At 47.7% G+C, this 27,896-nt stretch overlaps 1 protein-coding gene across 1 annotated transcript; it reads right to left on the bottom strand.

Annotated features, from left to right (window-relative positions):
* Positions 1–648: 648 nt before the first annotated feature.
* CRISPLD2 (cysteine rich secretory protein LCCL domain containing 2) lies at positions 649–24,128 on the bottom strand. The gene is made up of 14 exons (XM_036390051.1): positions 23,880–24,128; positions 18,311–18,429; positions 15,751–15,883; positions 15,535–15,650; positions 14,124–14,224; positions 12,737–12,895; positions 11,333–11,393; positions 10,516–10,582; positions 9,421–9,551; positions 9,241–9,284; positions 8,254–8,326; positions 7,503–7,578; positions 3,075–3,208; positions 649–1,143 (listed from the first exon to the last, which is right to left on the bottom strand). Exons 1-14 carry the CDS (start codon positions 24,126–24,128, stop codon positions 1,089–1,091), a joined length of 1,518 nt encoding a protein of 505 aa, XP_036245944.1. The 3' UTR covers positions 649–1,088.
* Positions 24,129–27,896: the final 3,768 nt, after the last annotated feature.

Here is a 27,896-nt window from a genome sequence, read left to right as displayed (position 1 = left end):
GTGTTGGCTTCACATTTGGAAATTTTTGGAAAAATTAATCTGCCCCAATTTATGCTGCATCATTAAAGTCTCAGAACTGCGCACACCACAAGGAGCTTCACAAAGGGAAAGTGAACCTGTTTCCTACAGATGCAACCATTCCTAGCAGAAATAAGATTAATTTTATCACTACTCAACTACTATAAAACAACCAGCACTGCTGTATAAACCAATACACTGCATTTAACTGAAGTTATGGCGTGGAGTATAGGATGAGATGTGCCAGCACAGGAGCCCCAATTCTCTGACTGCTCAGAGGTTGCCAAAATACCTGGGAGTGTTTGACCAGCAAACACCAAACCTGCTCTTTGGATGATCTGGTGGCCTCATTTTCTGCAGTGAGGATCTCTGCCACCGTTTTACACCCTGCTCCAGGCCCACAAAACTTTAATTTTGGCTGCCAAGAGCATCCCCAAGCCCCATCGTTTGAGGTACCCAGCAGCCTCACAGAGCTGCTGCACGTCACCTCAGTGGGGAAACACCACTTTTTATGCTTTTTTGCACAGAAACCATCCAACACACACAAAATCACTCTGTCAAAGCCCATCCTGTCCCCAGACAATGCAATTTTTCAATGAGTTTCTCATTTCAAAGTGCCCAGCACCTGGACAGCCGCTCACTCCCGAGTCTGCTCATCCTCACACCCATCCCAGGACAAGCTTCACACCCTAAAAACACCATCCAGGGCCAGGCTGAGATCCCTGAATCTGCTGCACATGGAGCCACCACCATCCTGTGTAGCAACACCTCTGGTAAAACGAAACTTAGAACAGTTTATGGTCGCTGAATGCCCCTAGAGAAACAAAAAACACGAGACAAAAAGATACAACGCTGCACGGGTGCGATGAGATGCCAACAGCTGAGTCAGAACCTGGGGTCTTTTTTTGGGGTTTTCTTTTTTTTTTTTTCCCCTTTTCTTTTGGAATTCCCTGAAGGAGATGGGCAAGGAGGGTACGGGCAGAGCTGATGCCGTTCAGAGGAGCTTTTGGCATCTCTGGAGATCAACAGAGAGTTCTCCCAAAGGAACCTGCACCTTCCCTGGGGGCTTTTTATTGCTTCACAGCAAAGATTCGGAAGGCATTCCCATCTGAAGGGTTCTTCAAGCTGGAGACGAAGAAAAGAGGAAAAGAAAACAAACATGGAATGAATCAAGTGAACACACAGACCCAAACAGGCAGCTCTGAGTTTCCCCTATCTCTTTCCAACCAGGAGCAGGAGAAAGATAAAGGATGAGAAAGAAGTGGCACAAATCCATGGTTGCACCTTTTTTTTTTATGTTTTCAATCCAAATCTGTAGTGCTAATGCCAAAAAAAAAAAAGGAGCTGGAAGACAACAGGTTCTCTTACAGCCCCAGCTTTTATCCAAGGAACACTGTGCTCCCTTGTGCAGAGATTCATGCATAAAGAGGAATATGTTTTCCTAAAAAAAACTGCTGTCAAATAGGCTGGCAGGTTCCCAGGGCCTGTCTGGCTTGGCTCCTAGTGCTGGGAGTGGGAATGGCCCCATCAGCTCATGTTAAATGAGAATAAATACAGATATTCCTTTTAAACCTGCAGAGGTGTCCCCAGCTGCTCTGACTCTGAGCTGCTTGGGGTGACTCTGTGCATGGGGAAAGGGGGTGTTTCTATTCCCAGGTCCTACAGCACTGAAAAAACCCAGGAAAAATACAAAATTTCATCTTCCCACAAAATAAACATTGCAACAAGTGTAAGGACACAGTAAATCCCGAAGGAAGTCTTTTCCCATACCTGTTTGGGTGTGTGTCTTTACCCAGGGTTATTTCCAGAGTCCTAAAGGGTGAGGGTTCACCTTAATCTTGGAAAAGCTATTTCACTGTCTGCTGGATCTCACAGCATGAGGCTGCTCCTTATTGCTGAGTGTAAATAACACTTTCCAAATCTTAATCCCCACTGTGAGAAGGTCTCTGGTTTCCCTCACCCTCCAGATCAGCCCTGGCTGCTCACATTGCTCATCCCTGAGAGGGGTGGGATTTATTCTGAGCTAGGGCACAGTTTGCCATCCCAGTAAAAAGTTGTCTTTAGGTATAAAAGATAAGTGAAAGCAAGACTGAGATAAAAAGAATTCAAAGAAACGGGAGGTTTTTCACCCAAATCCAAGTTATCCACTTGGAAAATGCTGACCCTGGTAATCTGTATTAAAACCCCCATATTTAACAGCTATAGCCTTCCTGTCTTAGTCTGCTTTTATTTCTTCAGATGCTCTAAAGCATTCTGGAATATCCATTGTTAGGGATAAAACCAGCAAATTTGAAAAAATTCCTTATACTCTTTATAAAAGAAGAACTGCACAGAGCAGACAGAGTTAGCAGTAACCAAAAACCTCCCTAACTGTGGGAAATGTTGTACTTGTGAAGATAGCCCTGAGAAATCAGTGCCATCACACCAATATCTGAAAAAACACATAACAGATTGAAAGGGAAGTCTCAAATTAGGAAGGAGTGGATGAGCTGTGACTGGATTGCTGTGGTCATGAGGAAGTGCAGGATGCTGGAAGCACAGATTTGCAATTGGTCACTGAAACCAGCATGGTTGGCCCTGGAGAAACTACAAAAAACCTACAAGGGTGGCAAATTAATCTTCAAAAAGTGTTTGATCATGTCTCAAGAAGTTAATTTACTTCTTTCAAAGAGAATAGAGGACGCGAATGAACAAATGAATCCCACACCCAGAACTGAACGGAAATCCAAATTACAAACCCCAAATCATGACCTGGGCTGAGAGCTGACAATACCTGTGCTTACCTCCTGATGTGTTAAACACACAGCAAAACGTATTAGCATGGACTTGTGCTGTGACAAAATCTAACAAGGTTTGCTTAACAACATTTCACAGCAGCCTGAACACAGCTCCTGGCTGGGCGAGGACAGCACGCTCCATTTGCTTGGCTGCCACAACTCACAGTGGCACTGGGAAGCCACTTCTTCCCAAGCCTGTCCAGCTGATATCTGCTGACCTTCCCAGGCACCTGAAAACACCGGAAAAGAGGAGGGAAGTGCACAGGAAGGGGATCCCACCTCTCTGACTGGACGCCGTTCCTTAAGGAGCCCACGTAGGTTTTCTTCTTCTCCACAGGCATCACGTCCACAAAGCCTCCTCTTTCGTCTGAAATGACCCCTGCATGCACTGCAGTTTTGCAGATACTGGAGCTCTGGAAAATATTTAATTGTTTTGACTTACGCACTGTCTATATTTTATTTACGAAGACTTATCAATTCCAAAACAGGGAATAGACAAAGAAACAGTTATGGAACAGTTTTGTCCCTCTTTTGGACAAACTAGGGACTAGATCTTGTGGGTATGTCATAATCTCTGGGTGAAAGAAGATCCACCATCACCACAGAGGAGAAGCAGATTTTCCATTGTTCTGAGGTGGAGCTGCCCCTGTGAGATCATCACAGAATCATGGAATGGTTTGGGTTGGAAGGGACCTTAAAGATCTTTCCAGTTCCATCCCCGCCATGGGCAGGGACACCTTCCACCATCCCAGGCTGCTCCAAGCCCCATCCAACCTGGCCTTGGACATTTCCAGGGATGGGGCAGCCACAGCTTCCCTGGAAAACCTCTGCCAGGGCCTCCCCACCCTCATAGGGAACAATTCCTTCCAAATGTCCAGCCCAAACCCACGCTTCTTCACCTTATCCAGGGCCAAGACTGAATTGAGGACAATTTTCCAGCCAGTGCCTCTTGGGACTGCACCAGAGAAACCTCTGAGGTGAAACCCTGTGCCACTGACAGCAAAGGTTATTCACACAATTGCTTGGAAAGCAAATGCTCCTCCTGAATTAAGGTAAATGATCACTAATTATCTGGGACAGCTCACATCCTTCTTTCTAGGAAAGACAGAAGGGCTGCCCCCTTTGTCTGGTGTAGTTTTTTGGATGGGCATTACCCCATTAAACAGCACCAAATGTGGAGGGAGATTACACTTCTGGAAAGACCAAAGCTTCTCTGTTGCACATCCCAGATGTGCAGAGCCAGAAGAGCTGGAGGAACACAAACCAGCAACAACTGATGACTAAGCCCCCAAAATATCCAGAAAAAGGGAGCAAAAGCACAGAAAGCTGAGGGATAGTGTAAACTTGGCCATCAGCTCTTTGCAGGGTTTACATGCAGCGAGCTGGAAGAACAGAAAGGAAAAACCAACTCTGCACAGCAAAACTGCAGCAGGTGAAAATCCCAAGCCCAGAAATGCCCTGATTGCTAAAAATCCAAGTACCACAAAACCAGTGCCAAGTGCAACTGTTCCCGTTGTGTAAGTAGGATGCAGCCCATGCTGCCTCCCTGCCACAGCCATATATGGCAGCTCTTGTCCCCTATATATATATTTATCACTTTGGATGGCCTATCTCTTGGCAGCCCTCAGAGTTTTGAGTGCTGGTTTGGCATTTTGCTTCTATATATGGTCAATGGAGCAAGGGAATGCTGTGTTTGGAAGATATGCAGTGAATTTGCCCTAATATGTGGTGGGAAATCTATAAATCTAAAACTGGCTCGTAAAATTAAACTGTCCTGGATCAATTTGCAGCACTCTCCACTGGGAGACATCCTGAACAATGTTCTTTTCAAAGCATTCCTGTTATTTTTTTTTTCCAGGACTTGCTGTTCCGCCGCTCACTCAAAGCTTTGACCAACAGATTTACCCCAAACCTCCTCTTATCACTCTGTTGGATTACAGCCCTCTCATGTCCCAGGCCACGCTGTGCTTTGATTAATTAATTGCAGAGCTTTTGGAAGATATTACAAGAATAAGGTTCAGGAGTACAGCAGCATGGGCAATAAAACAGTTTTCCATGGTGAGGCCCCTTGGGATGCTCTGGAGACCAATTCCTGATGAAATGAGCCCCAGGGCACACACCATAAAATGACAACACATTTTATAGTGGGTCATTAACAATGTTCTCTGACTATGAGCTTAATCACCCAGAATTTCCTCGCTAGTGTGACTGATTTAATCATTAAGTTCATATCTCCCGGGAGCTGACTCCCAACTCAGTTTGCTCTGGTGACAAACTCCTGCCTCTGTGCAGGCCTTCCATCCATCCATCCATCCATCCATCCATCCATCCATCCATCCATCCATCCATCCATCCCTCCGTCCATCCGTCCATCCGTCCATCCGTCCATCCGTCCATCCGTCCTCCTCCAAGCAATCACTGTACAACTGTGGATAAAGCCTTATCTCAAACGTGGGCAGCTGTTCTCTTTCCTGGCTCCACAGGGTTCCTGGGCAGGGATGGGATGGGTTTCCCCTGCATGGTTATGTCACACCAAGAGCCAGGCAGAGTGACAAATGAGAGTCTCACGGAAGTCAAAAGCTCTTTTACAACCTCCATAAAGATCCCTGGCTGTTCCCACAGCTCCAGGTTGGACTGGGCTTGGAGCACCCTGGTCTATGGAAAATGTCCCTGCCCATGGCAGGGGATGGAACTGGATGAGCTTTGGAGTCCCTTCCAACCCAAACCATTCCATGGCTCTATGATCCCCCCAGAACCAGGCCTGTCCACTTTTACCATTGCATATTTCTTGCATTTTTTCATTTACCCCAAAATTCAAGTCTCCTCTAGGTCCCTGTTCCACAGCCTTACTAATTTCCCCACAAACAAATCCCTGAACTTTTTTTTAAAGCAAAGTGCAGACTGGAAATGGGGATAAATGCTTCATTGTCTTTTAGGTAGCTTATTTAAGAAGATTCATTTGGAGCCCAGGTGCCCCCAGGGCCACGAAGGTGCCACACTAGACATGAAGTTGGTTTCCCAAAGCCCTCCCAGAAGACCAGCACTTGTCTCATCCAGCTCATTGCCTGCTTTAATTATTCCCCAGCAGTGGGCTGGGGTTAATTCCCAGCATCCTGCACAGGCCTTTCTCCCTGGGAAAAGCCTTTCCCCAAATTCTCCTTGTGTGGTGTGGTTATTTCTCTTCTCAGTTTCCCATTCTGAGCATTCCCAGCATCCCACCTCTCCCTTTGCAGCACCCTTCAGAGTCACCTCAAACTCTTTGTGCCACCTGCTTTGCCACCAACCTCAATTCTTTCCTGGCACCTCCACATCACCCTGCTTAGCACAGTACTCCAGAAAAAAGGTTAACCAAACCCTCGAGGAAGTGGCCAAATACTTTTTTATTACTCTTGCTTTTTGTTTTTCTCCCAAGCCACCATCCATGCCCCCGTTTCTGAAACAATACCCAGGAGGGAGAGTAGGAAATGGGTTCATTAAAGGACACTAATCCTTTTGCGTCAGTGCAGTGCCAGCCTGGGATGCTGCTCCTCACCTAATTCCTTTGTAATCACAGGCCCTGTTCAGGGCTGATCTGAGGGAGGTTTGTCGTCTGTAAAAAAGACAAAACTATTTCCCATTTCCGGCAGGTGGGAGCATGCAGGAGGCAGGTACTGCAGGGAGGCAGCTGCTCCATGGATTTGCCTGTGAGCTAGTCCAGGATAACCTGTTTGTGCAGCTCTTCCTTCAAAAAAAACTTCTTCTTGAGCAAAATTAAAAATAGTGTGGGGTTGTTTTGGTTTTGTTTTTTTTTTAATTGCTTTCAAAATTGCTTCTCCAAATTACTGTATGATTCCTGCAGGATGGATTTTCTCAGCAGTCTGCAAAGCTCCAGGGTGACCTGAAGCTGGGGGTCCACAATCTGCTGACTGCTTTCCCCAGGTTTTCTAAACCAGGATCCTACAGGCTACAGGGCAGCCAGGGAGCTGGCATTCCTGAACACAGCCCCCGATGGAAAACAGAAAATGAGGAAAAAAAACAAAATAACCAGACACCCACAAATGGAAAAACATTGAGGCCCAGTTTTTAGAGGCCTAATACTAAGAGATTTTAAGAAAATGACTCTGCCTAGTTTTAGCATCGATTCTCTGCTCATCCCCACCAGCAAAGCTCAGAAAAACAAACCCATAAAAGCAGCTCACACACTTTCCTTCTTTCCACTGCTCTGAGCTCTGCCCTGGCTGCTGAGAAGCTGTTCATCTCCCAGAAAGAGGAAGAAAGGGGAGAGAGAGGTCTTTTTCTGTCAGCTCCATAGTGTGATAGGATGGAATAAAAGCCCTTTGGTGATCACCTATAAATTCCCAAAATGCTTTAAACAAGTACAACCATTATTTCACAGCCAGAGCCCAAAGGCTTGGGGAGGTTAAGGGATGTGACCAAATCTCAAGGGCCATGACCAATTCTTTAGGAAGCAGTCAGTGCTGGAGAGTAGAAGGGCTCACCAAACCCAACTCAAGGAGTTGTGGAGCGACACATCCCAACCCTTCCAAATAAATCAGTGTATGGAGACCAAAAGGGCTCCCCCAGCCTGCTGACCCCATCCTTCACCCCCTTTTGCCCATCCCCGCATGGAATAACCACAAAAGAGTCTGAATTTCTCCCCTGAGCCCCAGAGTGAGCCCAGCTGTGGGACAGGGCAGTCAGGATGGGCAGGGAGGGGTTTGGACTCACATCGGCGTAGACGTTGGTGCCGAACACGGGCGCCCAGTACGAGGGCTCGTCCTTGCAGTGGGCAGGGCAGTAAATCCTGGAAAACAATGAATGCAGATTGATTCTCCAGAGCAGGGCTGCACAGGAAGGCCAGCTGCATTCCTGGGAGATTTCGAGTGCCTGCATCTGGTCTGCAGGTGGCAACAGTGAATTTGATTATTCGCTCCCCTCAGATGACATTTGGTTGCTGCTGCAGAGCTGCAAATAGAGGGATTTGGACCAGGAGAAGAGGGGTTGGTCTTTTATGACCCTTTCAAGGGGGATTACCTGTATTTTTGCTCAAATCTGTGCACATAAATCTCTGCCTGTGTTTGTGCCCCCCTGCCCTGTCACTTACTCCTGCAAACAAACTTCTTCCATGTTTTAAGGTGGAAAGGAAAACATCCAAAAACATCCAAAACCCAGCAAATGCAGAAGGAAAAAGACAACGCGTGTGCATTTGCACACTCACACATGAGAGTGTGCTGGGACAGAATTGTGCAGCCTGGCTGATATCTTACTGAAGCCATCCAAAAACATGAAGTGAATTTTCTACAGTGATGCCAAGAAAAGCATGGTGGCAGGAGGGAAACACCCCATTCCCAACCCCCTCCTCCAGTTCAACCAGTATGATCAGCTCTTCTCGCACCAGCCCTCAAATTCAGGGCCCTCAGCATCTCTGTTAAGCTGCCCCTCCCTTAGGACAGAGGTTTTTAACCCAGATTTGTGTTACCTTGGGCAGTGGCTCGCTGGCTTTTTGAAGTGGCACAGCTCAGCTACTGTGGTGTAACAATCCAGAGTCTGTGCTGCCAAGATAAACGTGGAAAGGCAAATCATTAGACCCAAAAGCTCAGGCTGCTGAAGAAAACACAAGTCAGAGCCACACAATGCATTAGGTGGGACCCTTGAGCACCAGGGGGAAAGCTGCTCCAGCAGCAGGATCCCAGGATGGGGCTGAGCTGCTCTCCAGCAGGAATCCTGGAAATTTTTAAGGCCACTGCAGTGTGGCCTTGAAAAGGTCACAGCTTTCAGAAGAGACAAGCAGCTGATCCACAACACCTGGGCTTGCCACAGCTCCAGATGTGGAGCCCAAATATCCTGACACCTGCAGCTCTCCCTGAGAGGGGCTGGGGTGGATCTCATCAAAAGGATGGTTCTGCACTGGAGGAATTTTGCAAAGATATTCAGAAAGTCTGAATTGTTTAAAAAGTAGAGCAGTGTATATTTATATGCCCATCAGAAATGCGATGACTCACTGTTAAAAACTAATTTCACATGTATTGTGTTTTTCATTTCATTACTGCACTAGGACATTAGCCACTATTTTTTTTTCTTTTCAGTTTTTATAAGAGTTGACAAGTGACTGAAGCTTTTAAAGATGGATGGCTCAACTTCCACCCCTTCACTATCGCAGCTGAAGCCTGGACCCCACCACGATCCATCAGCAGGAGATGCTGCTGGAATTGGCCCATTTTCACCTATTTCTCTACCCTCCTCCCAGGAAAATGAGGTGGGTGGTGGTGGAATTGCCCAGGGTGGGTGGGCAGTCACTCTAAGGCTCTGATCACCCCAGACCACCACTCCAGGGTTTGGTTGTGGCACAGAACCATTTGACACAACCACTGGAAATGACAAAGAGCCCTGAAAGGAATGATGTTTTCAAGTATCCCATAAAACTCCAGCAACATATATTTTTTCCCCCTCAATATTTAAAACTTACTTGTGACTTTGGAAACCATGAATGCATTTGAAGGTTTGCTTTTCCTGTTAAACAAGCAAGCAAAAACAAAAATAAGCAGAGTAGAATTATTTGGACCACTGTGTCTACATGAGAGCAACAATGACTGAATATTTGCTTGTTTTTAAAGGTAATACCAACAGCTTTTGGTGAGGGCAGTACCTGAATGACTCCACACCATTCCTGGTGGACTTCACAAAAGCAGGTGTCCTCCCTTTCCTGGTGATATCCACCAGCCCTCCCTTGTTGTCCAGGATTCCATAGTGGATTGCAGCACGACATATGCTGGAGGACTGACAAGAGATAAATAGATGTGAAATGAATCAAATCCAATAAATCCCATTCACAGAGCAACGCTGCCCAACTGCTACGTGAAAAACAGAGGAGAAATGAAACCACCACCAGAGCGCCAAGTGGAAAATAAGCTGAGTACACTCCTTTGGAATCTGGTTGTTAAATCTTCCTCTCCCAATACAGATTCTTTTATTACTATTATTTTAAGCGCTGCCTGGTTGAATGGCAAGATTTTATATTTTTCAAATAACAAAACCATACATTTAAATACAATTTAGAGGAAAAGCAGTGTTGGAAGTGAGCGACCAGTCTGAAATATTTCCAGTTCTCGAGAAAATATTCAAACCCAAAATATTTCTGCTGACGCCACTTGGAGGGGTTGGGTGTCTGCAATCACAGAATTTCCAGGGCAAAGACACATCAGGGGTGATGCAGTCACGCACCAACAGTTGGAACAGGGAAAGAAAACCTGATTTTACCCAAAAAAACCCTTTTATCTTCCAACTTCCTTCACCCCAAAAGCAGTTTTGATGGGAAAGTGGTGCTATGCTTTATTTATAAATTATCTTACTAATTTAAGATCAAGCAAAATATTATTTAGTTACAAAATTTAACAGTGGTTTTTATATAAAGTTTCTGTTCAGGTGACAGCTGCCCACAGGAGCAAAGGCATCTTTGTAGGAGCTGCCCATTAATGCTCATCCTTCACTTTCCATGGGTGTCCGCATTAAGGACATTTCCTGACAAAATCACATCTGGAGCCACTTTGCCTTCCCAGACTCTGTCCCTTTTTTCAACAGCAAGATGAGGAAAATGCAGATAATCTTTATTAGCACCATTTTACAGCACCACAACCGGAGAGTATGAAAAGCCAAATTACAGCAGAACGGCTGGCATTCCCCATTTCTGTCATTCCCACTGCCTCCCACAAATTACATCCAGGAGCTATTAAAAGGTACTTACACTTTCATAATAAAATGTTCCAAAGATCTTTCCCTTACTGTACAAGCAGCCAGCTGGGCACAAATACCTAGTAAAGATATTTATCTTTGAGGGTGGTGAAAAACAATTCAAGAAAAACAGACTTTGACTCTATTTCGCTTAATAGTCATTCCATTCATTTCACGTAGCTCTCCTGTTTTAAAAACAAGATTGCAAAATAGCTGCTTTTTTAAAACAGTTGCTCCACCCTCCTTAAGAGCCCGACCAATATTTAGGTTCTGTGGATTTGGTTTTTCTCCAAGTGATAAACTGTCCTGTTCTCTGCAGAAACCTTAACCAGAGGTTCTGGACTGGCTGGGAGGGGACAAGCCATGAATTATTGGTCTGCCTTGGGCAGCAGTGGAATGCATGAAAAAGGCTCAAAAAAATGACTCTGCCGAAATTTATTAAATTATTTTTGACACCTGAAACAGTGGGTTGAAACTCTTCATGGCTGAGTAAAATCATGCAAATCACCTTATTGCCAGGCTTGGCTGCAGGCTTGAATTAAGAGACACTTAGGGGGATTTTTTTTTTGTTGGGTTTTGGGGCTTTTCCTAAAGAGATCTACCTAGAGAGTCACAAAAAATATGTAGTGCAGCCTATCCTGTGTTTGCAAGAACTATCTAGCAATAAAACATAAATATTTATTAAATATTTATTTAAAATATTGTATATTATATATTATTAATAATATTATTTTAATATTATTGTTTATTATAAATATTTATAGCAATAAAAGGTAAATATTTATTTACTTTTCCTCTCAGCACTCCAAGAAGTATCAACAAAACCCTACCTGTTGCACGTTGAGCCTCTGCATTTGTCTCTCATCTTGGTTTCACAGGTAATGACTTGTGCTGGGGAGGGAAAAAAAAAATCAAATAAATACATTTTTTAAAAAGGAAATTGCTCAGCCTGCTCTTGAGCTACAGAAATAAGCAAGCTCCACACATCTTTCCTGGAGGTCTTTGGTGCAGCAAGATAAAATCTGATTTTATCCAGCCTGGAGCAGTTGGTGCCTCCTTAGCCCTTCACCTGAGACAGGTGTCTTTGGAATATTAGCGAGGAAGATGCAGCTGACAGCTGAAGGCTTTGATTTACAGCCCGAGGTCTGCACTCAGAGCTCTCATTCTCCTTTTAATTACAGACTCTCCAGATGCTGGCTGATAAACTTGAAAAGGACCCTCTGGCTCGCCCCACCTTGTTTTCTCAATAAGTGTCTTTTAATTAACAGCGGTTGGAAAACAACTCAGGAAGCACCAGCAGCTCCACAAACAACTTCAGAAATAGTCCCCAGCAAGAAATAAAGAGGAAACAAGCCATAAACCCCAGAAAAGCTGTGAAGAAGGGTAAGTGCTGAGTATAGAGTTTCTTAAAGGTGAAATAAAACCAATATTTCCTAAATGCATTACTAATTGAGGGGACTTTTGGCACATTGATATTTTATTGAGATCAGGAGGACGTGGACTGCTGGAGTCAGTCAGAGGAGGTCACAGAGGTGCTCTGAGAGCTGGAGCCAGGCTGGGAGAGCTGGGGCTGCTCACCTGGAGAGGAGAAGGCTCCAGGGAGGCTCAGAGGGCCTAAAGGGGCTCCAGGAGAGCTGGAGAGGGACTCCAGCTCTCCTGGAGGGAGATGGGGGACAAGGGATGGGGGACAGGACACAGGGAATGGCTCCCACTGCCAGAGGCAGGGATGGATGGGAGACTGGGAATTGGGAATTGTTCCCTGGGAGGATGGGGAGGTGCCCAGAGCAGCTGGGACTGCCCCTGGATCCCCGGCAGTGCCCAGGGCCAGGCTGGACAGGGCTTGGAACAATCTGGGACAGGGGAAGGTGTCCCTGCCCATGGCAGGGGTGGGACTGGGTGGGCTTTAAGGTTCCTTCCAAACCAAACCATTCCTGGATTCTATGAAATGACTGAAACAAACACTGAGGACTTTTACAGATCGATGTGCAGAAGGTACAGGTTGTTTTTGAGAGCTTTGCTCATCACTTTTAGCAGCTTTCTGCACAGCTGAAACGTTCACACAGTGAATTTTCACACAGATCACCTTTCCTCCACTCAAACATCCTCCCAGTTCCTTTGTCCCTGAGCCTCCTCATCACTTCCCACACCCTTTCCCACTGAGGTGCTCCAAAACCCATAGGAAAAAGAAAGAAACAGAGAAAAAGAGAAAGAAAAAGGGAAAGTCTGTGTCTTACTCATGTAGGATTCTGGGGTGATTTTCTTGGCCTTGATGGTTTTGCTGGGTTTGTTTTCTGGAAGGTGGAACTGCACCGGCTTCTGCTCCGCCACCTGCGGGATCTCCACCTCGTTGGTCTCGTCTGTCTCGGCAATGATGGGATCTTCATAACGGTGATCTTGGCAGAAAAGGGCATTCAAAATAATCACAGTGTGCTCACACTGGTGGGCAAGTCAGGTTCATGTTCAGTGGGGATGGTTTGGTTGGACAAGGATCTGCTTTTAAACAGCTGGGAGATCAGAAATGCCCATTGGAAGCAGCTCAGGGCTATTGCCAGGACACTCCTCCCCTGCTCCTCTGCACATGAAGCAGCATTTACAGCATCTCACAATGAAGATTTGAAGGGATCCTCACTAATTAGTGAAAAAAACCAGCTGTTATTCCTTCCTCTTTTTCCCACTGAGCTCTTCCCTCTGGAGGAAAACACAAATTTGCTGAAGGGCTCATATTCCATCAGAGCATCCCCCTCCTTCTCTCCCTGCTGGAGCCCACCTGCACCCTGAAGGAGGACCCTGGGGTCCTCCTTCAAACCCCACAAGATAAAAAATGAGAAATGCTTGTTGGCAGAAAAATTAGCCTCAGCTTTGGGCAATTCTCCAGGGAATCTCCCTGTTTTCAAAGAGCTCAGCTCTCTGGGAAGGAAAACACTTGGGAGGAGAGAAATGGCCCCAGGAGATGCTGGGGGTAGCACTGCTGCTGGAGGGCTCACCCTAATAATATGTTTTATCCTATTGACCTCTCTTCCAAAAACACTCCACAGGTCAGGAAAAACCCTTCAGGATCCCCCTCCTCTCCTCCAAGGGACGCGAATCGCCAGGTTCATTTTGCATCCCTGAAAACCTGAAAACCTGAAAACCATCCCTTGAATCCCCCACCCTGAAAGGTGCAGAGGGAGGCAAAGGCTCCACCCGCGGCCCTTGAAGGTGCAGGGCAGGCAGCCAAGCTCTGCCCACCCAGGATGCCTCTGCCAAGCCCTGGAGAACATTCCAGCAAATGTTCTTCCCCAGCAAACCCCACCAGGACGGGATCGCTCCTGCCCCAGCCTGCCGGTGCTCAAACCCCCCTGCAGCTCCCAGGCCAAACCCATGGGAGCTCACAGCTGCTTCTCCCTATCCAAGCTCTGTTTTCCTCAGGAAAACCTGCTGAAGCCCAGCTCCAGATTTTCAGCAGCTCAGGGATTCCTGCTTTCAGTGGCTGATGATTTCCCACGTTTCCCAACATCGGAATATTGAGGATGGCTAATTAAGAGGGGCACGAAGCTGTGGCTGGTCCCAATTAGAAGCTTCCACAGGTTTGCTCCAGCCTTGTTCCCCACCCCAGAGGTGCCCCAAGCCCCCAGCAGGTACCTTTGTAGCAGAGGTTGTTCTGGCAGCTCCCTCCATAGCTCGGAGGGCACTCGGAGCAGGGACGGCCGGTCTTGTACGGAGCTTCTCCAATCCAGTTGCCCCTGGGAGCACAGGAGAAATGAGCACCCATCAGACACCCAAATACCCTTCCAAGCCTCCAAACCCAGAAACATCATCCTGGCCTAGAGCAACTAAATAGAGACTAAACAACCAGCCTTGTAGGAAAGATGTTCCTCCTTGTTCCGTCTCTAAAATGGCATTTTTAGGGGTTTGCTTAAATCGTGTGCCACATTGCTTTTATATTGCATTCCAACATCAACACCAGGGTCTTATGTAAACAGAAATAAATCAATGGATTACTGCATTTTGCCGAAGAAGCTCCCCAGAAACAACAGTCCATTTTGGCCTTCTGTCCTGCAAGTTTTAGGGGATGAGGAGGCTGAAGGAGCCGGAGTTAAGCTGTGCCTATAAACTCCTGGGTTATGCTCTTTCAGCTGTCTCCACCTATGAGGCTACATGAGGACAATGTGCACCGGTGCCAGAGAGAAGAGATTAAGCAGAAGCTGCAGAAATAGAGTGTTTTTCCATCCAGCAGCTCTGAATGGATGACGTGTGAATCTCCCAGCCTGCTGAGGGGGCTCTGTGGGAGATGCTGTTATCCCTCAGGAGCAGCAGGTGGGTAAATCCCCCCAAACCAGGAGCAAAATGTGCTCATCCTAAATGGGGAGAGGGGCTTAGAGAACCCACCCAGAGAGCTCTGCCTGGACATGACAGCTGCAGCCCCACACATCTTTTTCCTTTGCATTATTCTGCAGTGATCCCCTGAAGTCAGGTGCTCCCCAAGCCACTCTGTTTGCGTACAGAGATTTCCCTATTTTGTTTTGTTTTGAAGTTTTAAATTGCCAAGGGCTTGGAGTGGGAATGTTTCTCCTATTAGCCATTAAACCAGAAAATCTTAACTGCCATTGCCAGGTAGTAAACTTCTCCTGGATGTAGTAGGCAAAGAAATATGATTTTTCATTTTGAAATTTAATCAAACCGTCGAGCTGGTGAAATCTTGACTGCTGCAGTTATTTCAGGGTTTTTTTGGCATTCGCCACCACCCCATCCCTTCCCACCCTGTGACAGCAGAGAGCAAGCCTTGCTCAGCAGCCAGCTCCATCCTGGCCATCTCCTGCTCCTCCTTTCCCTTCCCGTGGCAGGGACATCAAAGCTCCAGCCTGGCCCCAGCCTCTCATTCAGTTTTCCAGGCAGCGCTCTGTAGCTTTGAACCAGCCCAGTGCTGCTGTCTAAAGAAAAAATTTAAAGCCACAACCACCAGTCTAGACTGCCTGAAATCTCTTCCCCAGAGCTAGTTAAGCCAGCTGCCAGTTTTGGGAGGGCTGGAGAGAGCCCAGCTGCTCTGCCTTACTTGGGGGAGTAGTTGCAGACCAGGTAGACAGCGTTCTCCCAGATCTCTCCCCACACATTCATCTGCTTGCAGACATTCACAGCACAGCCAATCCTGTTGGTGGTGGCCCAGACTATCTGTAAGGGAAATGTGGTTATTGCAAATAAGCAAATTACCCCGTTCCAGACATGGGGGGGATGTGGGGAGTGTGGGTACAGAGCCCTTGGAGTCCTTTACCTGGGTGTAATGTGTGCACATGGCACCTGTACACCTGTCTGGGCACCACGGGTTGCACTCGTGGGGGTATGGAAATGTGTAATCTTTCACCTCATCATACCAGGACTGCACGTGGAAGGCTGGAGAGCGATACCTGAGGGGGAAAAGAGGCAGCTGGAGTCAGGATGTTCTGGTAGAAGTTTTAAAAAAAAAACCAAAAAAACAAAAAAACCAACAACAACAACAACAAAAAAAAACACACCAAAAAACCCCCACAAAAACCAAAATAATAATAAAAAAAAACCACAACACCGACAAAAAGGCCAGTTTTTAAAACTGTTAAAGATGAGGGGTTAGATGGGATATGTCACTGCAATTAGAATCACAGAATCACAGAATTTCTAGGTTGGAAGAGACCTTCAAGATCATCGAGTCCAACCCATGTTCTAACACCTCAGCTAGATCATGGCACCAAGTGCCACATCCAGTCTTTTTTTAAACACATCAAGGGATGGCGACTCCACCGCCTCCCTGGGTAGATGATTCCAGTATTTGACCACTCTTTCTGTGAAAAACTTCCTCCTTAATTGGGAAGGAATTGTTCCTGTGAGGCTGGGGAGGTGCTGGCACAGGGTGCCCAGAGCAGCTGTGGCTGCCCCTGGATCCCTGGCAGTGCCCAAGGCCAGGCTGGACATTGGGGCTTGGAGCACCCTGGGATGGTGGAAGGTGTCCCTGCCCATGGCAGGGGAATTGGAACTGGAAAGATCTTTGAGGTCCCTTCCAACCCAAACTGTTGTGTGTTTCTATGATTTTTTCCCCTCAGATTCACAGCCTGACCTGACTCTGTATTATTTATAGGTTTGACATGATCCTCAAGTGCTGCTGACCTGAAATGCCCTCTCACTTTTCCACTCAACGACAAAATAACTTCTAGTTTGGCGGGAAGTTGTGTTTTGAAAGTAAACACAAGTTAGGCTTTGCCAAACATCTTAAACCCAAAGCCATCATGTACCTATCTTACCAGGGGGCAATTTGCTAGATCTGGGAGATAACTCACAGCCAGTACTGTAAGACCTTAGAAAATGAGTGGGCTTTTCCTCACTCACATGCCACCAGGAGCTGGTGTGGAGTAGTTGGTGCTCTGCACTCCTATCCCGCCTTTTTTGGCAGCAATTTTCCCCTGCACCAAGCCCCCTGTACCCTGTGTGTAATCTCTGCCCCAGATATCACAGTCTGAGGCAGTGCTGATGCTGTTTGGGGGGCACAGATGGTGTCAATACTACCTGTACAAACTCATACACACTTTACACACAGTGATCTGCAAACTGTACCAAACCCACTGCTTTCTGATTGCTTTCAACACCTCACACCAAGCAAGCTGCCAGAAATCCAAATTATATCATTACCAACTGGAGCTTACCCTTTCAGCCAACTTTTCATTAAAAATCACTCATTAGAAGTATTTTAAAAACATCCATCTCATGATGTCATGAAGCAAATACTTTCCGAATCCTGTTTTACAGGAGAGGAAATGGAGGCAATCAAGTCATGGCCCGTTCCTGAAAAAGCTGAGATAAATCTGATTTTTCTTTCCTCTCAGGGACCTCAAAGGGAGCAAGATTGGATCTTCTTCCATCAGGAACCCGTGGCCATCCTGAGCACTTGTAGGGCAGCCAAGAACAGCACGATCTTTTGACTTTGTTTCCAATGAATTAACCACTCTACTTGCCAAGCATTAAAATGGGCCCCAATTTTTAGATCTGGCTAATTTCAGACCAGCAAATTTCCTTTGCTTTCCACCAAGTTCTACCCTGATTTACAACAAAGATAACTGGACTTCCACCCAGGAAATGGGGGAAAAAGCTCAGGGCTCCTGAGCAGGTACAAAATGTTTGCTGTGCAAAGCAGGTTTAACCTATAACAAGCTTAAAATTAGAGACTTAACAATAAACAGATTTCATCTTGAGATGGAGAGGAAAATTCCTTTAGAAGCCTTCATGTCAGCTTCCTAACTGGGTTAATGACTCTAGTTTAACAACTTGTCCTAGGAATTGAAAAAAAAAACCCTACAAAGTGTTTTCAGTAAAGAAAAATCAAGAGCCAGATAAATATTTATGGAAAACACAGCAAGAGAGAATTAAATTCTGAACTGAATCCAGACACAAATTCTCAGCTGAATCGAGACATTGCCCCTGAGAAACTTCAGCATTCAGCTGCATGATGCCAGAACCCCCTGAAACAGCAGATTTAGGAGCAAGGGCTCAGGCTTCTGTACCTGTTCTCCTCAAGGAGAAGGAGTGACTTGGGTGTGTTACAGAGGTGCTACCGCCAGCTCCAGATGGATGGAGGAGCCCAAATCAGTGCTGGGAACTCTCAGTGGAAGGTGGCTGCAGGAGTTACCACAATACCCATCCCACTGATCACAATTAATCACAATTAATCACAATTAATGACCCCCAGCTTTTCTCCCATCTCCCCAGCGCCCCACCACGCACCACAGCAAACATTTCCAGCTGTCTCTCTCTAAAGGACACCCCATGAATCACCCTTTGCAATGATCCTGGAGCACCCCAAGCCTTACCTGCCCCAGTGAACTGCCAGGTTCTGCCCAATTGACCTGATGAGGTCGCTGGGCCCGTGGTCCCAGATGCACTGCTGAGCCCAGGCATGTGCCGACCTTTCCAGCTCCTCATCCCAGGTCTGCAGGGTTGGGGAGAGAAAAGAACAGGTCAGTTTTGCATCTCAAACTCACTAGATCAGGAGATTAAACCAACAGCAGTTAGTGGAGAAAGGTTAAGGTACAGACCACCCCCCTATTTCTGGCCTGTCCTGGTGATGTTTCTGTGCTAAAATCAATTTCTCAGCATGTTCCCCTGCCATGAAAGTCCAGGGCACTGAAGGGTCTACGATTTTCCCCAGCTGATGCCATGCATCTGAGGAAATGCTTCACTCAGTTCATCAGAAAACACACAGACCCACGTGGGAGGACCTCAGGAACACATCCAGACCATGCACCCTAAACCACGAGATATTCTTGGCACTTGGTTTCCTAATATGTTTTTAAAAAATTAAAAATTAAAATTCAAGCTTGGAGATCCCATGCTCTCCAACATGACAGATATTACTGAGATCCCATGATCTCCAACATGACACATATTTCTGGGATCCCATGATCTCCAACATGACAGACATTTCTGGAATCCCATAATCTCCAACATGACACACATTTCTAGGATCCCATGATCTCCAGCATGACACACATTTCTGGGATCCCATGATCTCCAACATGACACACATTTCTGGGATCATTTCTGGGATCCCATGATCTCCAACATGACACACATTTCTAGGATCCCATGATCTCCAGCATGACAGATATTTCTGAGTCCTGCAGGAGTTCTGTCATGCACTCAGTGCTTTGATGTATTTCAGGATGATTTTTCATCCATTGTCCTCACTGTTGGGATGTCTCCAGGCTTTCCCACCAAGTGAGAGCTCCACTACTTCCACCACACAGCTGGAGATCTTTGATCCAACCTCTTCATCAAGCACTGTGGGTCTGAGGCTCTCAGTCCCAGCTCCCCTTCTCCTTCCAGAATAAATGAGAGTCCACCAGTAGATCCAGTCAAATACATCAGAGGTGGCAACGTCCCAGGGTTTTTAAGCTTTTTTCCACTCTCACTGAAACAGGCATCACGTTGGAAGTGACAAATGCCATTTCTGAGGGCAGGATGCTGGGGTGAGATCACTGCTCATCGAATATCACACAGTTGTGAGCCAAAGGAGAGCTCCAGCATGACACAAAGGCAAACAGGAAAGCAGCTCTGCTGGCTCTGCTGCCCAGGAGAGCATTTGTTCTAAAGGCCAGGCTCTCTGGGTCCAGCAGCCAGTGCCCTGAATTCATTGTGTAATTACTGACAGCTGCTCTATTCAGAGCAGCCCTTAGAGGATAATTCATTGGGATTAAAATATTACCACACATTCCTACCAATAAAAGCAAAGAGAGGAGAGGTCTTGTAATGTGCATCCAGCCCATCCACATGCCAGCACGAGACTGTCCTCTTTGGACATTTACCATCACAACCAGCTGCTCTTTCCAAGTCCTGTCCCCTCCAGAGGAAAAGCAACTTCTCATCTCAAACATTTCAAAGGACCTGAAGGGATGCAGGGCATCCAGGCTCTCCTACACATTTACAAAGCTCCAGTGTTCACTCTGAGCATATCTGCACACAGTCTCAGGCAGCTGCAGCTGGGATGGGGAAGGACTGTGCATCCCTGGGTAAGGCAACAGGAAAATGCAGCGTCTCCTGGAGCTCGGTGTGTCTCCAGTGTCTCAGTGAGGCAAACACGACCTCATCTCACTGAGCTCACACAAGAGCTTATCGTGGAGCACTCTCAGCAACCCAGATTCCAGCAGCATCCCAGAGCTGTCCCAGCCTCACCAGCTTGGCTTTGGACTCCGCAGTGACCAGGAAAATTCAGCCTGCAAAACCCTGTGTGGACACAGCTCTGACAAAGGGAACAAAACCATTTTCCTTCTCAGCCCTCCCAGCGCCTTGGGAGTGATGGGATCAGACCCACCACACATCCCCAGCCCTCTGCTCCGGCAGCCTCTTGCAGCAGACGCAGCTTTTTGTGGTTTCCCACTTTGTGGGCTCAGCAGCCACCGGCCACAGCTGCCCTCCCATCCAGCACAAAAGCCACAGAAACTCTCCCAAGATGTTCTGCACTCCCGGCTCCTCAGACTTCCTACCCAGATCTATTCCCTGCAGCCCCGGAGGCGGAGATGTTCCAAATTTCTTAATTTAATGCAGAGACGTCCCGAGCAATGGGCTATTAAATGGGAATTAATGCAAGCGTTCACGCTGTATCTCCCTCTGATGCCTGCGGATAAAATAAATGAACTCGGACAAAAAGACACTTAGCAGGTAATTGGGAGGGAGCTCCATCTCTGCACGGCTTTTTCTGCATGAGGAGAGAAGCTCGTTTCTGCAGGCATCAGATTACAAAGCCATCCCATCTAAATTAGAGCAGTTATTTGCCTCTTGCTTCTCAGACGCGAATGCGGTCAGGGGGCTGGAATTATTTCAGAGCAATAAACATAGAGGGGGAAAAAAAAAAAAAAGAGAAACTTTCAAACTTTCCCAGCTATACTTGCAAGAATTCTTTATGCCAATATTCAAAGCAGTATCTAGGAAGATGACTGAAGCCAGAGGGGCAACGAGCCTGTGCTCAGCTTCCTTCAGAAGCAGAGGTTGAAAATGTTTTGGGTGTGTGTGATTCCAAGTGGGTTAGCACATCAACTCTCTTCTTTTTTACTCCTGCAAATTTCTGATGGCCTTTCAAAGTGGAATGGACAGTGTATATGTAAAATATATGCATGGCACACACACACACACACCACACCACAACTTGTAGGTCCAGGTTCAATAATGCATCCCAGAAGGAGTCTGCTCCCTCAGCCTGAGGAGCCTGCAAACCCAAAGCCAGACACCTGAATTGCAGTGATCAGGTTACTCACTCATTTTCCTCCCCAGCCCAGACTCTCTGCAATGCTGGCAGCTTCCTTCTAAAAGTGGCATCAAACTCCAGGCCTGACATGTCCTGGCAGAGGTCTGGAGATGCTTTTTGCTAACCCCCACAGAACAGAAACACTACCCCATCCTGACAGGGAAAGCCACCACCCTGCAGTTGAGAGGAAGGATGCATACCTTATACATGAAAACAAACTATTTTCCTTCCAGCAATCTGCACTGAGAACAATTTTGCTTTATCCAGCTGTCTCTGGGGCGGCCGCAAGAGGAAAGATTTCTGCCTTTCATCACTGCTGAAAGCATCTGACTAAGCCATCTTAAAAGGTCACCATGCCTTAGGATCTATTTTGTCCTTTTTCCTCTGAGTCCGTTATGTCCTTTTCACTCTGGGACTGTTAACAAGGAGTTTGTTTTGGCCTTGGCACCCACCCACCTCTGTTCAACTGTCCAAATGCACTCTGGAAGTGTCAGTCACTGAGCTGGTAGAGGGGTTAAGGTAATTTTGAACTGGCTCAGTTTTGTCAGGAACTTGTGCCCTGCTCACTCATTTTCCATTAGCACTGAATACCTGTGCCAGCTCTCAATTAATTACACAGACCCAGCAGCTAAACTGTTTCTTCCTTCATTTTTCAGCCCCCTTTGCCTCTATCCCATATGTATATAAAAATTCTTTTGATCTCCACGTAAGTTATAGGACTCACTGTGCTCTTGCTTTCTCATTAACAGTATCCAAAAACAGAAGTTCATCCAGAAGCAGTTAAATATGTCCCTTTCCTGGAATATATTAGGTCTCATTTCCCTTTTAGACCACTTAAATACATCAGATATGGAGCTGGGAGAAAGGATTTTCACAAGGGAGTGGCTGGAGGTTGATGGGCAAGAACAAGCTCTACCCACTCATCCACAAGTTATCCCAGCACATCTCCAGTGATGCTCCACTCCAGCACCAAAGGGAAAGAGGAAAGTTTATCTATGGTTCTACAGACAGACCATCCTCTTCAACGAGTCCAAATGAGAAATGTCCTCTGCAGGACAAAGGATTAAAGAGAAATTCCCGTTCAGCATATACATGGCATTTCCAAGTCCTACTGGGTAAACAGGAGCACATGAAAGGCTGATTATAGCCCTTCCAAGCAGCACCATCTCATACTCAGCTCCTTTCTTCAGAGCACACAAGGCCCTTTCACTGGCCCTCCATCACCCATGAAAACCACTAGAAAAGCTCCCAGAGCAAAGGCAAACACAGAAGTGCAAACAGCGGCTGGGCCAGGGACGAGCGGCGGCTCTGCCAGCCCCAGGGCCAACCAAAACACCTTGGGCTTGCTCCTGTTTTGTGTTTACCCTCTGGAAATGCATCAAGTGGCCTCTCCTGGCAGTGCTTCCCTGCAGGATAATGCTGAGGAAGGGATGCAATCCCCAGTTCTTAGAAAGGCACGGGATTTCTGGCAGAACCCAGAACCCGGGACAGCTGTCCCTCCTCACCATCCCCTGCCCTCCCTTCTCTTCCCTTTCTCCCTGCAGTCACAAAAGGCAGGATTTTCCATCTGCAGCCCTCACTTCAGCACAGCTGGCAGGCAATTTTATATTACACTTAAGTTTACTCTTCTTTTACCCTTTTAAACACGGTCTTAACAAGTCATCCGTCCTGTGATCCGTCAGCAGGGGCACATGGCTGAAGTCAGACCAGTTTTGATCAGAACTATATTTGCACATTGGGAAAAGGTACACAAAAAGTAATTATTTGCCTACATCATTTTGTGGCCCTGTAATATTTTGATGGCATGGCAAAAATAGCTCAAAGTAGGGTCTCTGGCACCAGGTGAAAAAACAATATTCATGTGAATTGTTGATGGCAAAGGCGTATTTCATACTCCTCCAACTTTTAGGTTCTCCCTCTAAAATAGGAGAATACATTGACCAAATTTTTATTTTGGTTTCCTGAACTACAAAAACAGCAGTGACCCATCCACCCAGGAACTCCAAAAACCTTTCCAGCTACTCCCAGTGCTTTGCAGATGGAGCCACATTCCTCAGGCCCCATTTCCCCGTGGTCCTGTGCAGATTCCCAGGAGCATTGTGGAGGTTTGGCTCACATTGCTAAGCTCAGGTTATCACTGTGTGACTGAGGGCAGGTGAACCTCCAGCATTGGGCTGGCAACCCAAAAACCACCAGAAGATTGCCTGAGCAGACTGTGGTGTCCCCACAAGAGGCTGAAAGCTTTCACAGGGAGAGCAGGGGTTAAACACTGGGGGAAAATCGCTGCTTTTATGACCTGAATGTAATGGAAGAACCTGCTGAGGCAGGCTGGGGAATTGCCAGCACCGGAGATGCATCCAGGGCTGGGCCAGATGCTCCTTTATGAATAATGGAACCACTTCTGGAACTATGCAGAGGATGGACTGGATGACCCAACAGCAGCAGCCCCTTCCAACCAAAACAGGCCACAGATCTAAAGCATCCTTCACTCTGGAATGAAAGGCTTCAGGAAACCTCTTGAGAAAAACTTACTTCAGAGGAAATTTGCTACACCTCTCGCACCACAAGGAAAATTTAAATACAGTTAGGGGGAAAAAATAAAAACAGTAATAAAGTGATGCATCAGGCTCTAGACTCACCATGTATTCCATGTTAGAGGCCACTGGATACACCTGACCTCTCAGTTTATTGTGGAGCATCAGTATCTCCTGTCTGTCTGAGAATAAAATGGCTCTCTTGGACCTGGAGTGAGCTTCCCCATCCTGGTATTTACTGAGGATGCTCTCCAGGTGACTCGAGTTGGGCAAGATGAAGCACTCAGCTGTCTTTGTCAGCAGCAGCAGCAGCACACATCCGAGAGGAAGGATCCAGGGCAGGGCAGGACTCATGCTGCCAGCAGGAGCAGAGATGAAGGCGATGCTGGGCTTTCCTGCAGGGACTCGCGGGGCTCAGTGCAGTTCTGGAATTTGGGGAGAAAGAGGCAGTCAGAGCAGTGCCACAGGAGATCTCAGTGCGTTTGCCCCCCAACAACCAGGTCACACAGCCCAGATTTGAGCCTGGGAAAGAGTAAAAATTATTAAAATTATTGCTCACCCCAAAGGTGGGAAGACCCGAACAGCACCGAAAGAGGTGGGGACTCAGAGTTTATTACACCTGGGAATTCCTCTGATGCTGATTTGGGGGTGAACCCTTCCCAGGCATGCAGGAGGATGCTTTCTGCAACCCCGATGGAGCTGCCACCCTGTAATACCCATCAGCTCTGAGTAACCCCAGCTCCATCCCCTCCCAGGCAGGGCGACCCCTGGAGCCATCCCCCCAAGAGCAGCTGGCAAAGCCGAGATTCGCTACTTTATGAATAAAAGGGAACGAAAAATCGCCAGCCAGGCGGGTGAGGAGGTCAGGCAGCAGCAGGAGCTGCTCTGAGGCTGCAGCAGAGCAGCTGCTGGGCTGGAGGAGAGCGGCTGTGTTCGGGAAATGTCACGGCGGGACGGAGCAGCGCGGTCCCTGCTGGCGCTGACGCAGCCGGGGCTCCGGCTGACGCCTCCCGGGATGTGAGTTATGGAGCAGCGGGAGCCGCCGCCCTCCCCCGGCCAGATTAGGTGTTCCCAGGCACTCGGATGCCGTCAGCACCGACAGAGTGGGCTTTGGTTGTGGATGCCGTGGGACGGAGAGGGAGAAACGGCGTCTCTCACAGCGGCTTGCGAGGAATTTTAGAGAGTTGGAAAGATGTGATAACTTGTTGAGTATGAACAATTTGCAAGTGGTGTTTTTCTGCTTGGTCTTTCTGTTCTTCTCAAGGACAGTGTGTGAGGAAGATGTTTTGGTTTTGAACAGAACCTATCGTATCACTCTATAAAAACCGCGCAGTTCCTTTAAATAAAGTTTTCTTTGTCTTTTCTACAATCCTGCCTCTCGCGTTCCGGTGTCAATCTCGGTGCAGGAGTGACATCTGGTCTTTGAGCAGCTTCCTTTGATCCCTGTCCCTTGCTCTATAGTGCTCCTGCTCCACCAGTCATTCCCATTCTACCCCTCCCACGCTCCAGTTTATCCACTCAGTGATCCTTGAGCATCTTGGCTGGGTTTATTTGGATCATTCACAGGAGGCTGTGCAGCACTCACTGAGCCCCTGGAGCAGGATCAATCCATCCAGGGGCAAGAAGCATCTCTACAGACAGGGCAAGCACAGCATCTCCCTCCTTAGGGTTAATGTTTGGGAGAAAGCTCACCCATCCCTGTCTCCAGCACGAGGTGAGGATCTAGTTTTGACAGCACTGTTGAAAGCCACGCTGAAAGCATTCCTCTGCAGCGGCAGGAAACAACCCCCAGATTAGCAGGAATTATTTGAGAAGTTTCATCCAGTGACACAGGATTTGGACACTCTGAGACCAGAGGAGCTGGAAGCCAACCAGAGCAGGGGAGAGCCATCTAACTCCCTGCTAAAAGCTGCACTTGAGCACAAAACCCCAACCCCCTGCTCCCCCAACCCACTAGAGCAGCATTTGAGAACAGCAGCAAGCAGGAGGTGCTTTGCACAGCCAGGAACCCCCAAAAAAACTCTGAGAACACCGAGAACCCCCGAAAACTTGTTGGCTGACTGCACAAAAGACACAGAGTCCCTGCTTGAGGCTTCTCTCTTGGACTGAACGTTGAGGCAGATGAAAACCAGCTGCCCCCAGCCTCTCTCCAGGCAGCGCTCTCAGCCTTTGCCTGCCTACAACAATGCAGGATGTCATTGCTCAGTTTAGGTAACAAATCCTCATCATTTCCTGCTCTGCAGAGCAAACCGAACACACTCGCCTTGTCCCCAGCTGCAGGCACACCTGGAGGGCAGGACAGTCGGTGGCAGAAGGACAGACAGACACTCCTTTAACCTCATCCTGCTCAGCCCCGCCTGCGGCGTTCGCCTCCCCCCAGGCAGGAGCCCGACTTTCTAACCCGGCTGCACCAGGGTAGGGGAGAAGGAGCAAGTTGCTTTTGTAGACTGTCTGACCCAAATTCAGGGAACAATTCCTACTTTGAGGCACTTCCCTGAGAGGTTAAAAATAGCTGCATTGCCAGGGCCATTGACAATGTGGCCATTTAGCCCCGGCCGCTCTCCCTGCAGGAACAGCCGGCGCTCAGAGGCGGCCGTTGCACCCCTCGTTTGGCCGCCTGCCCTTGGCTGAACAGGAGCCCAAATCTGCCACCCATCTAAGGCAAACACTGAACTTTCAGAGAGGGCAGATTGAAAAAAAATCAGCTGTAGCATCTGAGAGCCAGAGGAGCTGCCCCGCTCAGGGCTCCGCAGCGAGGCCAGCGCGTCTGGCTCGGCGAGGCAGCCAAAACCTCCCAACAGATGGTGCTTTATTCCTTGGGATGTGCTTTATTCCTCGGGATGTGCTTCCCTGGCTCCCACTGGCCAGCAAAAGGATACCAGCACCTCTTTAAAATTAGGTCATTTTGGCTTAATCTTCTATTTCACTCGGGGTGTGCAAGTCCCGTCCTCTGCTTCAGCTTGAGGTGAGGAGCATCCCAAGGAAGGATAAAGGGATCAGAAAGCAGAGAGTTTCCTGGCCAGATTAATTGAAAGCAGCTGGAAGATGCTCACATTTCAGAAAGCTGTCACAGATTTCAGATGTCCATCCCTCTGCCTCTCAGTGTCCTCGTGCCCAGGTGCAAAGGAACACTGGGACATGTGTGCTGCAGCCCAGCTTGTCCCAGTGCCCTGCAGGGCTGGGGCAATGCCTCACCCAGGGAGGCTGAAATCACAAAATCACATTGCCTTTGAGCTGGGGTTTGACATTATTCACAGAAAATCATCAGCTGACAGTCAGCTGAGGAAGCCTCTGCTGTTGATTTCAAGGGTTCAAGAGGAGCACAGCCTCCCTTTAAACACATGAGGCCCTTGACACTGGTGCCAGGTGAACATCTGGGAGCCATCAGAAATGACTGAGTCAGCAGAAAAGGACTCCTGAATGCGCTGGAAAGCCTGTCCAAAGTGGGGAGAAATGGGAGGCCTTCTTCTGGGGTCTGAGGGAGTTAAAGAGCAGCACTGGACTTAGGGAAAGGTTATTTTTAGAAAGCTATTTCCCCAGCTAATGGATGGTGTCTGCTTTGCACGGAAAGCAGGAGAGCTGGGCACATCTGAAGCCTGGCAGAGACACTGCTAAAGCCACATGCAGGCTGATCCTGCATGCATGTCCCCATGTCACCTTTTTCCCTGGGGATATTGAGCTTTGACTGCTCCCTGGTGAAGCACACGGGTGGGCTCCTGCTCCAGGGTTATGGGTGACATTTGCAGCTAAAACATCCCAGGGCCTGTGGAGTTACACATGGCACCAGCTGACAAGGATGGAAAATGAAAAGTTAGCTCAGGATGTCAGGAGAGCGTTTAAAACAGTGAAGCAGAGGGGAGTTAGCCTGGGATCAGCTTCTACACTGAGCCTGGGATCAGCTTCTAACCTGAGTTAGCCTGGAATCTAGGATGAGTTAGCCTGGGATCAGCTTTAAGTTGTGCAAAGAAATCCAGGGATAAGGCCACAAGATGATGCAGAAAACCCCAGGTCATGTCTTTCCCTGGGATGCACACACCCCAAGCTGTGCAGAATTGTGCTGCCTTCCAAAGACAGGGAGGAGAACAAGTTCCTAGGCACAGGACAACAGTGCCACATTGCACT

The sequence above is a fragment of the Molothrus ater genome, chromosome 12 (genome assembly GCF_012460135.2).
Source record: "Molothrus ater isolate BHLD 08-10-18 breed brown headed cowbird chromosome 12, BPBGC_Mater_1.1, whole genome shotgun sequence".
Lineage (NCBI taxonomy): Eukaryota > Metazoa > Chordata > Aves > Passeriformes > Icteridae > Molothrus > Molothrus ater.
The sequence above is the reverse complement of the archived record's forward strand: the minus strand, read 5'-3'. Positions and strand labels throughout refer to the sequence as shown.